Source organism: Xiphophorus maculatus, chromosome 19, assembly GCF_002775205.1.
Source record: "Xiphophorus maculatus strain JP 163 A chromosome 19, X_maculatus-5.0-male, whole genome shotgun sequence".
Lineage (NCBI taxonomy): Eukaryota > Metazoa > Chordata > Actinopteri > Cyprinodontiformes > Poeciliidae > Xiphophorus > Xiphophorus maculatus.
Genome location: NC_036461.1, coordinates 16098222 through 16113740, shown reverse-complemented (window position 1 = coordinate 16113740; position 15519 = coordinate 16098222). Strand labels below are relative to the sequence as shown.

Below are 15519 nucleotides of genomic sequence, written 5' to 3'. Positions count from 1 at the left end.
TGAGACTCTGTCTCTTTGCCTGACCAGTAGGAACAAATGTCAAGCTGATCTGGACGCAAATAAATAATCTCAAACAAAATCAGAGAAGTAAAGCCATAACAGCCTGATTAAAGAATGTTCAAAAGCTAAATTACATGTGAGGGACAATATGAGATTCTGGAAAATGTAAATCCAAAGTTGATAAAAAAAATATTTAGCTATTCATCTAATAAGTTAGTTTGTTCTGGCCTGCATTTAAAATAAATTAAGACATAAACAAACACACTCTCTAACCTTGTCCCAGTGTCCTTTTGTCACACAATTTTAGTGGACAAAGTGTTTAGTCCAAACCTCACTAGGAAAAGATAAACAGCCTAAAAACATAATCAATAATGCAAAGAGTGACAACAATACAGTACATACAGTGTCAGTAGAGACATGCATTTCCTTTTCTGATCAACAGATGGCAGTATGACTACATTAAAAAGCTGCACAGAATACAGCGTAAACATAGGAGAGGCTGACCAGAGAGCATCAACAATCCCTTTGGATTCACTTTCATTATTTTATTGTTTGGTTTGTTTTTTGGAGGGAAAATCCTAAACTACATAAATATATAACATTCTAAAAAGAAATGAGACATTAGAAAATCCACTGGAAATCATATCAAAAATCTAATGACTAATAATACCTTGGTGATTCTGGTAAAATATATATACAGTACATGTGTTTTTCTTTTTTTTGTAAATTCATACAAAAAAAAACATTGGCAGGGATGAAATCAGTAAATAACATATATTTAAAAGAAAAACAAACCCAACAACAAATAAGTAAAGAAAGATAAGACTTAAAACAATAATTTATAAATTTAATTTGTACATTTTTCTTGTAATACATAATTTATAATACAATAAAATCTAACAATATTCCAACAACAGCAAAGTGATATAGTAGTGTTCCTATAATGCACTGAATCCCATATGAAAAATACAGCAAATATTAACATTTGCCTCAGTGCATCAGATTCAGCTCAATAAATTTTGACATGTAGTAAATATTGTCTAGTCCATAACAGGAGAATGAGCCCTTACCCTTAACATCTCTACTTCATAACATTACAGGCTACACTAAACTTCCTGTTTATTACAAATGTATAGCATGAATGATAAATTTATGTTAAAAGTGAATGCGCTGGTATATTGGGAGGAAAAAAATAGCAGGCAGCAAATCATTCATCTGCAGCATCTTTATTTTACCGCAGCAAGGGATGCTTTGATGACAACAGCATTTGAAACGTGAATAACCCAAGTTAAAATTTAATACTCTGAAGAACCGCTTTACATGGAATTAATTGTGAAGCGAGAGGCTCAATGAAACATCAACACTTACGTTCTCCTGCATCATCTGTAGTCGAGGTAAAAATATATTTATATACATTAATTTATGAAGGTGGCAATTTGATACTGTAATTTTTGGTAGTAATATGTTGGAGCAAAATGCTAATAGATGGTTAAAATTTATAACTCGAGGAATTTGTCGAAGTGCTGATGTAATTGCAGGAGTTATCCATAAAAGCACTTGTGACTGTGAAAGAGACACTGAATTCACCAGCAATAGGAAACATTCTTTAGTTTAAAGTAATGACTGTATGCAGCTATAACCCTAGTTTTTCCTCATAACCATTTACCAAGTTTTATTTTTTCTTAAAAATTAACAATACATTAATAAACTACTAAAAATAAAAACATTTGGCTGTTGTCTGTTTTTAGTTTCAGCTATGTTTTTTCAAGACAATAGAAATAAAACATTTCCATTGGTACCTCAGATTAAACTCTATATGTCTGCAAAATTATTTGTGTAGGGGTTGATATTGTTTTGTCTATATGTGACAAACATGTAGAAAGCTCTTGGAGATCGTCTTTATTTGTTTGTTACTGTGCAGGGGTGTGCGTGTGCATGCGTATGTGTGTAGGCAGGCCCTGTCAGCTATGCCCTCTCGTCACTGCAGGGGGAAGAAACACACCCGGGCAGCTCTGAATATAGTGGCTAGTTACCATAGTAATGGGATGGTCATACATCTCTCCATTCTGAGACATTGATGGGAGTGGACAGGACACGCTGCTATGCTTTTTATCTATGCATCTGGTATTCGGTTATTACATTGTACAAATAAAAAAAAAATAAAAAAACACAGAGCCATCCCACCGCTCCTTTTACTGGATCCGAATCACAGGGTTGAAATGGGAAGTAAATAGTTGGGTAAGGGGTAATAATTCACAAACGGGACTACAAATAATTGATGTGTTTTGACTGAGTGTTTGCGATTGCAATTGTAATAGCGTGAGTGTCTTGGCAGATGTCTGCGGTGGTGGGATCTTTACATGATGCTTTTCAGATGCCTTCTTGATGTCTCTGAACCATTGCCCCCCTCCCCACAGCTCATCAGCAGTGACAAAGTGAGAAGCAAACAAGGATCTTCTCAAACACACGCTCTCGCACACACCAATGCGACATGCGCTCTCCTCAGATTAAAAAGCAGTGTCGATCATTTATCAAATGTAATTATATTCAAACACTGTAATTGATTGCATTAATCAAAATATAATTGAATGTTTTGGTGCAATCTCTTCATGAATGAAGACAATAATCCCTTTTACACAAACTGTGGGTATTTATGAGAAGGTGATTATCAAAGTATCATAATCTTAAGTAAAAATATCTACATACATATATACACTTATCAGAAAAATGTAAAGACAAAAATGATTAATTTGCTTTTATTTAAGACAGGAAATAAATAATCATTTCTACTTTTGCAAAATATAGCATATTTATTATTAATTATGTTATTTCTAAAATTCTTATCTTGATGTTCTGCTTTTAATAAGGTAATATAACCTTTTAGGTTAAAAATTTTATCAATTAATTTCTCAATATGCTACTTTAATTGATGGGTGGAGCTGATTTAGTTTTGAAACCATGACTATCCATTCTTTTTCTTTTCCACAGGCAGAATTATTCCTAAAAGAAAAATGTCTTTCTTGTAAACAAGAGGAACATACCTTCATTCACTCAGCTGACAGGCAGCCCCCAGCAACAGGTCGGGGGTAAAAATATTCCCCAAACACACAATTATGTCTACTTTTTAGTCAGCTGACTTGCAGTCCACAGTAATAGGTGAGGGAGGGGCAGAACTTGAAAAAATTCTGGCAACCCTATCATTTTTTTTCTTATTTTTCTTCTTCCTGCTTGTATATAGTAAGTGTTATAAGAGAACATGTTTGTAAATTAATGATGAAATTTGTTAAATCGGGTGAACAAACTGAATGATTGATTGATTAATTGATTGATTGATTGATTGATTGGTATCTCGCTGAAAATAGCTTAAACTGTTAGAACAATCAAGTGGTTTTAAAATTGAAACTTTTTAAGACCTTCAATACATCCATGCCAGTAATTGTCCCCGTGCACAATCCTTATGTAGGTGCCATCCAATTCCCACTTTCAAGAAGCCTAAATTGTCCACACATACACAGTGCGTATCTCATTGTTTTTGTCTGTCTTCTACGTGCAAAAGAGAAAGAGGCACGATAGCTATCCTGTCCCAACTTCCTATGGTCTGTTGACATGAACCAAGGCAGTCAGGCACCAATAATACATGAAGAGCTGTTCAAAGACAATTAGGATCAGTTGTCAAGGCCAGACCCATTAATGAGTCGGAGTGTGGCAGGGGCCGAGGCGGAGGCACAGCACAGGCGAACGCCGCAGCCTGAGAGCCGATGCACTCTGACAGATCCAGTCCTTCCCCTGTCCTCGCCTGGTACAAGCTGATACCAGCCTGCGTCCATGATGGAGCTGCAGCAATGGCAGGATATTGTACCAAAAACAACAAGGAAAAAAAAAGGAGGTAATGTTTTCTGAAAATGATGACTGCCAAGCCGGGTCAGCCTTCATGCCGTCACAGCAGGAGAGGAAAGAGAGAAGCGGGCTGGGAGGCTCAGAGGATATTGGTTGGAAGCAAAATAATTATCCTTGCTGCTGTCTACCACTTCACATAAAACTGCCCCCTCATCAGATTAAAAAGGTGTTGTGGTTTGACCTTTTTCATAGATGTCTGCATTTTGAGGCACAAAATTCCAAACCCAAGTTAAACTGATCCAGAACTGTTTCAAGGCAAAGACCACATGTTTAAACAGAAATACATTTCTTAAGACTTACCAAAAGAGAGCGAGGGAAACATTCGTGTCAGTACATCGAATAAAGGTTTCAAATATTCTAAATATTTACGTATAAATTAATATAAAAAATATGTTGTGCCTGTTTTTGTTTGAAGTGATGTGACTGCATGGATTATGTTAGGATGTAACAATATCTTGTGATATTAAAATGTCATGATAATTCTTGTTATGCCCGTCTCACAAAGTACTATCCAGCTGATCAGCGGGTGATTTCTTCTGGAGAAATAAGTCTCAGCAAACATTTCTATTATAAGCCCTGGGTGTGAAGTTGAGAGATTTAAGTCTGACACCCGGTTGTATATTTCTTTCAGACTCTTATTTTGAAGTATCTGTTGTGCTGACAGAGTCCACAAAGAAAAACTTGAGTTGGCTGACCACGTTTAGTTGTTTTAGAATTAAAAAAGCCTTTAAAAATTTTAAGCTATTTATCTTGCAGCAATTTTGGTACCCAGTAAAAAAACATAAAAGTAAGATAGTGACAAAGACCACACAGCTGCAGCTGCTAACGGTCCTAAGGTATCTGCTTTTAACTTCCTAATGACACTAACCTAAAAAACCGTTTCTCAGTTTTTTAATCATTCTAGGATGCTTTGATTATATTTAGCTCAAAATGTAAGACACTGAAAGAGAAAACACACTAGCCTCTAATGAATCATGTGAAGCACTTTACGTCATAGTTGGATTATGATAAAATGTATTGCTTCTAAAGGAATAACAAACTGGACACAGCACCATGAAGAATCGGCCACCAAATGGAAGCAAAGGTAGTGGATTGCTTAAAATAAATAAATAAATATTGCTTCTGGCATGTGTTGCCCTTTAAACTCATCAAATCTAAACCAGATAATTCTACAGAGAATAGTTATTGTTAAAAACACAGCTTGAGATCTTGGAAAACTATTTGTATTGTGAAAATAAAAACACATTTTTTCCGATAGGTACACAATTTTAACAGAAAAAAACCCAACAAAAAAACAGAGCTTGTCACACATATCTTTTCCCAAAGACCATGGGTGTGTGTCCGACTGTCTCTCTGAAACATTTTGCCAGAGGCCTTGAAGCAGACTCAAGTCTCTGTGCTCAGGTCTAACTGGTTTGATCAGACTGTTTCCTATTTGTCTAATTCAAGTAAAGACAGCTGACCCTGTTGTTTGGGAACAAACTTACAGAGATACTACAGAGGTGATGCGCAGCGAAAGAAACTAAATCAATGCTCGCTGTGGAAAAGCTTTGAGGTGAAGCCTGACTGTCAGTCAAAACATCTCCAGGCTCTCCCCAGACAGAGCAGCGGACAATCCAGGCACTCAGGAATGAAACAACGAGCCTATTCTGCTTATGTTTCCAATGAAAAGAAAAGGAGAAAAACAAATTTGGGTTACTTCCTCTGCTGCGAATTGGAGCAAGTGACTACATGTGCTAAAGAACACCGCAGCTTTGAGTAGCCTTCAATCTCCCAACTTCTCAAACCGCTGAGCCTTCAAGACCTCATTTTTCATCAGCTCAATTACTCGACAACTGTTCTCCTCCTCAGCCCACTCCTTCTTCCCCTGCCTTATCTCCCCTCCTCCTCAGTTGGAAGTGATCATTTGTTCTTTTATTAAACCTGATAACATCCCCTTGCATTGTCTGAGCGTGCTGGAGAGGCGCCCCTACTGTTTTTAGCCTCCAGCATTTTGTATTATTGGTGCATTATTTCACGCATGCCCTCCTCTTTTATCAAGCGCATTTGAAGTAATGTTAATAGACTAGAAAATTTAGACATTTATGAAGTATGGGTCGGGTTTATGAAAAAAATCCATAAAGTATGACAAGGGAGAGGTGAGATAAAAGCAAGGTTTTAATAGATTATGGCAAACAGGGGAGAGGCATCAGATGCTGACAGGCACCTCCTCTGAGATGCCTCATACTTTATTGGATTAATTTTGTTGTATTAGAAATGAAGTTAAATGTCCTAATTAATCTGTTCGTGCTGCATGAATACCCCCCTAAACGCAGATGCATGCACACGCAGTATTTTAGCTAATTACTCTTCTGTGATAATTGAAGTAGATGTAGACTTTAGATGTGGGCTGAGGAAGTTTGGGGAGAAGAGGACAAGGTGTGTGTGTGGGAGGGGGAGGTTTGATGAGCTGGTGGTAGAAAAAGTGTTGCTGTTTTTTGCAAGCTAGCTGTTTTTCAGCAGAACATTCAAACCACCAAACTAAACTAATACATTAAAATTCTGCTATTCATTGTTCTTTTTTGCATACAATTAGACTTGAAAATGCTGAATTGTGATAGTGCAAATTGTGATAAGTACTGACTCACTAAATGTAGGTGCTACTTTGGCTGGTACATTTTGTCCATTATTAAGATTACAGGCACAGATACATTTTATTTGTTGAACCCCTTGTAAAGATGTATAACATGGTTTAAACTATATTGCAGTAGGGTAATCTGACACTGAACATTTTAGAGAATTTAATTTGAGAAAATTTCCTTAGCGGAAGTTAACTGCCTTAAGAAATTCTTTGATGCTTCAATTAGGGAAACTCATGGGGTTAATAAGGTGCATCTCTCTTTTTTTTGCAAATAGAACCACACTTTGTTTTCTCCTGTAACATTTCACAAGGTTGAAACATAAAGAAAGAGAAGCATCTGTGACCAGCATTTTTTTCGCTTATTGTCCTGTCCCAAAACTTGGGTTCTTTCTTATGCTCTTCTCTTCATCTCACCCCACAGGTTTCTATCAGATTTCAGCCAAGAGACTGAGAAGACAATGGAAGAAGGTAGAATTTTTGTCTACCTGAACCATTTCTGTGTTGATTTGGCTATACATTTTTGATTGGTATCCTGCTGAAAGGTTTTGTGAGAACCCAATACCAGTCTTCTGTTACAGTGACCAGATTCCCGTTCTGTAAAACTTCTGGGTATTTCTAGGTTCCCATGGCCTTTGGAGGATAAACAGACCCAGAGCATCACAAATCTTTCATCATACTTAACAGGCAGCACATGGGATTTTTCACATTTTCATTTCAGATAGAAAAATGGACACAGCTGTAAAAACAACAAAATCTCTAAAGCTCACTGTTAAAGAATTGAAGCAAAGACTGGCAAAAAAATAACCATTACCATTGGTTATTTTGGCATGAAGACAATAACCATTATCTACATGCCAACCATTTCTTTGGAAATGATGCCAACAGAAAGCCTTTTCTGACCAAATCCCTAACACATAAACATGTGGAAGAAGTCCCTTATGCTCACTGTTAGGTATGATGAAGAACCTTCATGCCATGAGCCTGTTTCTCTTCCAAAACAATCCAGCTCATGGTTCCAGTTAGAGTTCCAGAAGAGTTTAGCAAAAGTCGCATAATTATGTTAGTGATACTTCCAAAACACTGGTGGGCATGTAAACAGCATCTAATGGTTGCTATGGAGACTTGGTAACCGGAAGATGCTTGTTGCACTTCTTTCACAGTCAGCTTTAGAGTTTTCCTCATTTCCTTACTATGCATGATGGTACCACAGACATGGTTTTTCATGCAGTCTTGTCGCTGGAGGCTAAAAGAAAAAAAAAAAGGCCTCTGTGTCATGTCATATTTATAAAGTCCTGGATTACTAATTACAAGTTCTTGGACAATCTGCCCAACTCAAAAAATTAAAGTATAAATTAAAATATTGCACTTATTTTGAAGGATAGTGTTAGGGATATTAATACTTGTATGTTGCACTCAAATTAAAGGTTGGATTTTTAACATTTTTCAGTGTGACATTATGCTATGTAAAATGTTTATTTATTTTAAGGCTCATTCGGCCTCTTTGCTATTTAATTTGTCCCCGTCTTTATGTAAATAAACCTTGGGTTTAACCAGGACAGAAACATCCGCACATCGTTTCCTTTCAAGCATGCTCTCCTCTCCAGAATGGGTGGCCCACCATCACTCAAGTTGACCTCTCAACTTCTACAAGGCCAGACAAAGTTTATTTAATTTGTTTTCAGATATTTATACTTCTATGAGAAGATTATTCAAATTCCACCACCTCCCTCAACGCACCCCTCCCTTTGATGTTAATGGGCAGCGTCAGATCCACATAACTGCTGATGCCTCGCAGTCCATTTTGACAATTTTCAAAACCCAATGCAAATCCTATCAGCGGCTTGCTCAAGACCATATCCCACAGTATTGACTGTCACTCACAATTAGGAGACCCCGGCAAAAGCATTGGTAGGCACTATAGCAACCTGAGGCTGGTGCAGTCAGCTCCCTAAACGCACCCCGCAGAATGTGATCAGTGAGTATAATTTCCCAGCAAATATCCCAAGGGTGAACCACTTGCCTTAACAGGAAAGAGGAGATGTTTAACAACCATTCAACTGATAGTCCTTCTATTCAGTCCTGTCTGGGCTATTGTGTTCACCTCTGTAAATGTGCCTCCAAAGGGAATGTGACCAAATAGGCAGAATCAATTTAAATAGACATGGAGGGATGTGTGCAGCTTAAGATTCTTGTCGTCAACTCTGGCTTTAGTACATGATAAACCAATTTAATTAATCTACCTACTTATAGGAGCAATCATTAATACTTACTCTAAATTAGATTTTATTGGTAAAAAGTAGAATGGCTAGTCCTCCCACCCTCCACAAAAAACAAAAGCTGGCTTCAGTCACAAACATTAAATCTAACACAAAACTTTCCTTTGAAAGAATACCATAATATGGATTGTGTCAAGACAACTTTAAATATAAATAATTTAAAGTATTAAATAATTGTTAGGCGATTGTTACTATGTCTTCATCCAGGAGGAGTGAAAGTTGCAAGTTCATGATGATGCTGGGTTTCCATGTATAGAAACTTTTTAAGCTACTTTGAATGATTAATTACTCTACTGCTTGATAAGTAGCTTGAAAACATTGAATATTCTCAAAATCTTTTGACTAATACATTAATTATAAACAGATACTTAGATCATGTAAATTATTGCTACAACAAAAAATTTGTGCCAAGAATTTCAGTAACCTCACACTCGCAAATAATTTGATATAATTATATTGGGATACATAAAAACAACTGTCAGTCATGTGAAGAACAATATGACAGAGTGAAAATCAAATCATAAATTAAATTACAGTTTTTATCTTTGTCGCTTGCGGCTTTAAAGTAAACTGATGGGCTACAATATATCAGTGCACAATACACCAAGAGCCCCCCCAGCTCTGACATTAAAAAGGTTAACTAATTCCCTAAATCAAGTCAGATCTGAATCTGTCATACTGCCAGACCAAGTCGACGTTGAGTCAGCTTGCCATTTCCGAGAGCTGACGCTGAGAGACATGACAAGCCAAGCAGACAGATGAATGGATGGATGGGGTTTGAAGGTCCAGCATCCATCACATGCCAATCCAATATGCACTTCCTCTATCCCTCCACCAGCGGCGGTCCTCCGTGGTTAGACTCTGCAGGGCCATTTTCTGTCACTAGCCATGTGCTCGCTCTCAGATCATTAGAAGCAGAGGAATGGACTGGTCCCAATATAGCAGGACAATAAACATAGTGCTTAAAGCCCTACTTAGCTGAATCAACTGGTTAGCCCCCCGACTGGTAAATAATAAAGTAAACAATTACCCAGAACTTGTCAAGCTAAGGAATCTGGAGCTCAATTTGTTCCTCCCTTAAGGTTTCACTCATGACATCATCTTCACATAACTGAACACACTACTAAGATATGCTTAAGATTACAGATTAATTTTTGAGTATAGTTGAAACCTTTACGTCCTAAATAAGATATGTGGACTGGAGGTACTTTCTGTTTTATGTTGCCACAGTTTTTCTGTCCCTGTGCTCCTCTGAGCAATGAGGAAAATTGTCATTAAGATTGAGACAATCACAGCAGAGCCATGATGAGACGGTGGGGGCGGGTGAGCTGCGTGCTTGCTCACAGCAAGAGGCTAATTGTATCAATATGTAAAACTCTACTGCACTGAAGAGTTGTTAATACATTTTTGATCAAATTAAGTCATTGTTGCGTAAAGGGGAGTAGACATATTGAGAGACCGTGCAGGGGTCGTGTGAAGAGCCACGCAGAGCTCTGAGTAAGCACTCTCTTTGTGGTTTGCTCAAATTATGGCGAATTTTAATTATAATTAAATGAATGAGAGATTAGACTTTTTTTTCTTGTGGCAAAAGTACTTGCACGCAGCTGACTTCAATTTTATGTCTCGATGAGGCTTCACTGAAGATTTCAAGCACTGCTGGCATGCTAAAAACAAACCAAACTCTTTAGGTTAGATCTCAGGAATCCAAACTCAGCTTCAGCAACAGACCGCTGAAATACGCCCGTCAAGACCCGAGCGAATGGCTAATCCACACATGTTCTCACTCACAGATGGATTTGGTTGAAGGATCAAGGACGTGTGGAGGAGATGGACACTATCCTTGTTGACAGTACCTTGACAAGTGTAATCCTATATAATACACACTGGGTAAACACAACACCAAGCCAACCATGCAACCGCGGCCCACACTTCCTCTGCTTGGCCTTTGAATTTCACATTCTTTAAAGGTTTGAAACAATATGAGAGACAAAGACTTTCTGCTTTATAAACAAGTGCAAAGGGTAGGTACACATTAGCAATTTTAGAAAGGACACATGGTAAAAGGTAAAGACAAAACTACTCAAGTAAAAAATCCATCACACAATAAGTGAAATGTGGGGTGGTGTGCGGCATAGAGGTAGAACTTGGAATACTTCTGTGAATGAGACTGTTGCTGCATTTCTTTTCCGCTTCTCTTCTGGCTCATTTCCTGAGGATTCTGATTGGGCCCAATAAAGGCACCTAGCATTAAAAAATAAAAATAAAAATCGGAAAATGATCCAATCTTCAGTTTCACTATCCCCAAATAACTTTTTTTTTGTTTCCTGAACAGTAGACAGAGATGGTAACCTGAGCATTATCAGGTTTCACTTCCCAGACCACTCTTTGGTAGGAAAGTGTTTACTGAGGGAAGAAGATATGAAGCGAGCTTTTTTCAGTATCAGTGAGGTTTTTAAATATGAATAAAGAGGAAGAATAAAAAGGCAGGAAAAATGTTTTCAATAGGAAACAGTTTCTATAAATGATGCATGTCAGTCTGTCATTTCCTACATCAGAGTTCCACCTTGGTAGGTGCAGATCTTTTTTTATTTTGCATTTTTTCATATGCAAAAAGGAGCCACAGATCCTCAATTTTAATTTTGTCTTTGTCAGAAAAAAAATCTCAATCAAGCTAAATCACCATGAAAATTATTTTGTATCTAAATATGGCAGGACTATGAATTATTTTCCACTGTACATCAAAACTGTGAATCAACCATAAACGCTTAATTCTAAACTCTCCTTTCTTGTTATCCTCAAAAGCATCCTGTCACCATTGCATACATGTATCCACAATGTAGGTCCCTGAACCTCACCTTGAAGGCCTGGCTGTACGGCCCGATGTTAGCGGGGGCCCAGTGGGAGAGGCTCTGGACATGAAGGGCTTCTTTGTGGCGGAAACAGTCTTCCTCCAGAGGTTCGGTCCAGTCATGGAGGAGACAGTCCATCTGCAGCAGCTGTCCAGCAGGCAGAGGCGCCTGGACACAAACCCTACATAAGAAAACAAAAGAAATATGAAAAAAGTGAAGAATGTAAACATATAAAGCAAGAAAGGGAAGCTTTTACCTGGCTGGAGGATTTATGTCGAAATATTTCTTGTAAACTGCATTGAGAGAAACAAAATCCTCCATATTCCTCACATAGAGATGAACCAAGACGATGTCCTTCATTTTCCAAGCCTTGTTGTGCAACTCATCTGATAAAATGCATAAGATTTTTAGATATTATCAATAGCACAGTACAAAGTCAGAAAATCTTGCCTAGACTGAACAAACTAAGTCTTTAAACATCTGGCAAAAAGTCTTACTTGTACTTAGCTTTAATGCTCGGTTTTGTAAAAAAAAATCTTTGTTTTAACTCCTGCTCTTATTTTAATACATTCCTGAGTCACTCAAACTAAAGTACTTGTATCTGGCTTTAAGTATAAAGCAGCAGTACTGGAGAGCAGTACTGAAAGCAATCCGGTGTGCATATTGGAGGCTTTGGATACAAATACAAGCTCCATGGCTCAAAGCAAGGCCTCTCTCTCTCCCAACAATCATCTGAAAGAGCTTCAAGTTTGTTTTTCCTTTGCCAACACTAGCATCTCACACTACTTTGCCCCCATACAAAGAAGTTGTTCATTAAATATTAACTTGTTTAATATTGTCTCTGTGAAGGGGCTGCTCAGCCAAGCACCACCATAAACATTAAATATGCTTTTCATCTTTTGCTCTTCCATCTCCATCAAAAAAAGAAAGAGAAAAAAATAGAAATACAGTGGGGGAAAAGTGTGCACTATAAAAACTTCTGCAGGGCAAAAATGATAAACTCTACATGGTTGCACTGTGTGCGCATGTGTGCGTCTGAAAACAGTTGGTTCTGTGTTGGCTTACAATGCTTGTCCTTGTACAGCGGCCAGATACATATCCCATTCATCTGACTGACAGAATCTTTGACACTGAGTTTGTCTGAGGAGTTAAGAAGTACTGCTGAGTCAAGCTGTAGTTTTAAAGGTTTGCTGTTTATCTTGTTTTGTGTCCAGTTAACACCACACAGACAGACATTTATTTAGATCTCACCAGAACAGTAACTTCTGTTTAGATATCAAAATCAGAATTTTTAGTACATTAAGTAAATATAGGTCTGGATTTCAAGTGATAAATCAACACTAATTAATCCATAATTGAAAAGCAGGAATGAAAAAGTTGGTTGTTTTGAAAAGTATGCAGTGTATTTCTATTAAGCCTGCCTGACTAAATATTTTGTAGAACGACTTTTTGCTACAATTACAGTGGCATTGTTGGGTGGCGCAATATGTCAGATGTGCACAGCATACATTTTTGTCTATTCTTATTCGCAAAATAGTTCAAGATTCATCAGATTCGATAGTGAGCTTCTGTGAACCTCAATTTTCAACAAATGACGTTAAATCACACAGATGTGGCAAAAGGCTGCGTTGGATTTTATTTAGGGGTATCAGCAAACTGAGGTGTTTAATGAGTTGAAAGAGTATGAAGGATTTTTTGGTTCTTGTTGACATTTCCTTTACCTTGAAGCATAGCTAAAGCTGCCAGTGTCTGGCCCTCAATCCCAAGATCTTGGCTCCTAAGTCCATTGATGCCTGAGATCCACTGATAGCCCCTTGAACACCTTTTGGAGCAGGATGGAGGCTCGTCTGGGGGAAGAGATAACAAAGAAGTTAGGATTCCCACCATTAAATAGGTTTTAGTTCATCATAATGTATTAAACATCTTTAAATATTTGTTCCTTCATAAACAAGCCATAAATATTCATTTTATGTCATCAAAGAAATTAATTCAGATGCTGTCACAAATAAACTACTCAAATGACAACTCTTGTCAAACCGCCATGCAAAAAGCTCTGGCATTATGATGCTGGTCACATATGACACCGATCCAGAGCAACACACACCACACAAAGATATCATTTGACACACCCAGACATAAATACACATTCATGCATGCATGTCTGCATGCACACGTCTCACAACAAATGAATCTCACCGTGGCCCCAGTGACAACTAAGGTCACAGTTTGATGTAAATTTGTGCTGGTTGTCTTCAGCTTGATCAGCATATTCCACCTCCTCAGTCATCTTGTCAATGGCGCTCTGGCAAGGACAACTACCATGGGGCAAAGCTCTCGCCACCGCATCCTGCAATAAAGCACCACAGGGGAATACATCAGGCCAAGTGCCCACCAAAGAACGCAGAGCCGTTTGCAATGGCAGACAAAACGCCGTATAATTAGCCACCCTCACCACGTACGCCGCCGAGCAGGCTGTGTGTGCACGTCAGTTTTACATGACAAGGACCCAGACGCGCATAACTTCAAGGTGAATGAATATGAAACAACTTGCTAACATATTCGTGGTTCAGGCGAACAGGGTGTGGTGTTTTCTGATACTGTAGATCCAATCATAGTGGCTGTCAGTCAAGACTCAACACTAGATCAGTGAGACATGTTTTGGATTGCACCATTTTTTTATTTATTTTATGTTTTTGCAGCTGTTTGCTTATACTTTGCCTCTGCTCCCTGCTACTTCTTTAAATAACAAATCATTATCATTCTCTAAGGCATACATATTACCTGTCAAATCCTGCAAGGGTGCCACGCGTTTAAATACATATTTCATATTTCCTCGGCGCAACCCTCACGCCGCCTGATACTCTTTCACCCTCCCTCTCCCCCACCCCTTGTCTCCTGTCAGCCGCATTAGGCCATATGATAATCAAATTAATTATACTTCAGCCCCTCTCTCCTGGCCAGCATGAAAAATAGCTTGACTAGCATTAACTGAGGGCAAATGATGGTGGTCCATCCCCACCCCCTGAGCTTGGTGCAGTTTCCTCTAGTGCTGGTGTCACCGCAGATCTGTCACCCTGACGAGAAGAGCTTCAGAAAGCTGAACCAGGGCAGGTTCTCCCCTGGTTGTCCCCCCCACCGCCACTGCCCCTCTTGCTCTCCCTCCCCTTTCTTACTCTTGCAGGCTCTGGTTTTCCCTGCTCTTTCTCCAGCAACCTAGGGGGGGCTAGAGGGGCCGTAGGAGCATGCAGTGTCTATTTGCATGTTGGGGGTGGAAGCGGCTGCAAGGGGAGCAGGAAAAAATATATAGCTTAAGGGGGTGAGGCTGGAGGGTCGCAGAGGTTGTTGGATGGGGGTATGTTTTCTGTCTATAACAGTCCCCTCCCCCATATAAAATAAAGACATACAGTACATATATAAAAATGTCTACATATAAATTTAAGGGGACATGTGTATGTCACAGTGTGTATCTTCAAATCACATACTTGATCATTCTGTGTGACAACAAAATACCCCAGTAAACACAGAAAAGGAAAACTATAATAATAATAATTTTAAATACACATGGGAACTTCAAACAGAAAAAAAAATACATAAATGATCTGTCTTCAATAAATCTTTTCAAGAACAATTTAAGAAATGTTAGAATTTGCTGTCCACTCCTGCAGGGAGAGGGAAATGTGTCGTCCTCCTCTAGCATTTGAGGCCCAATTCAGCCTTCAATTTACCAAAAGCCAATTTCTTCTCCTTCCCCACAACCCTTTGCTTGTGTCCGCTCAGCCAGCTACCTGAATGCAAAGCGCCTTAATGCGAGCAGACATGTTTATTAAGCTGGGCCTAGTTTCAGGCTGCGGCGAATATTGCAGACGTCAAACTAGGC

General features: G+C 38.5%; 1 protein-coding gene across 1 annotated transcript in view; it reads right to left on the bottom strand.

The window, feature by feature from the left end:
- The window catches only part of dph6 (diphthamine biosynthesis 6), a 68047-nt gene that overhangs the window by 21697 nt on the left and 30831 nt on the right, over positions 1-15519 (bottom strand). Inside the window, exons 9-12 of the mRNA XM_023352287.1 lie at positions 13839-13989; positions 13364-13489; positions 11899-12028; positions 11649-11823 (exon numbers count right to left, since the gene is read on the bottom strand). Coding sequence (XP_023208055.1) covers positions 11649-11823; positions 11899-12028; positions 13364-13489; positions 13839-13989 — 582 coding nt within the window. The remainder of the gene's footprint in view (positions 1-11648; positions 11824-11898; positions 12029-13363; positions 13490-13838; positions 13990-15519) is intronic.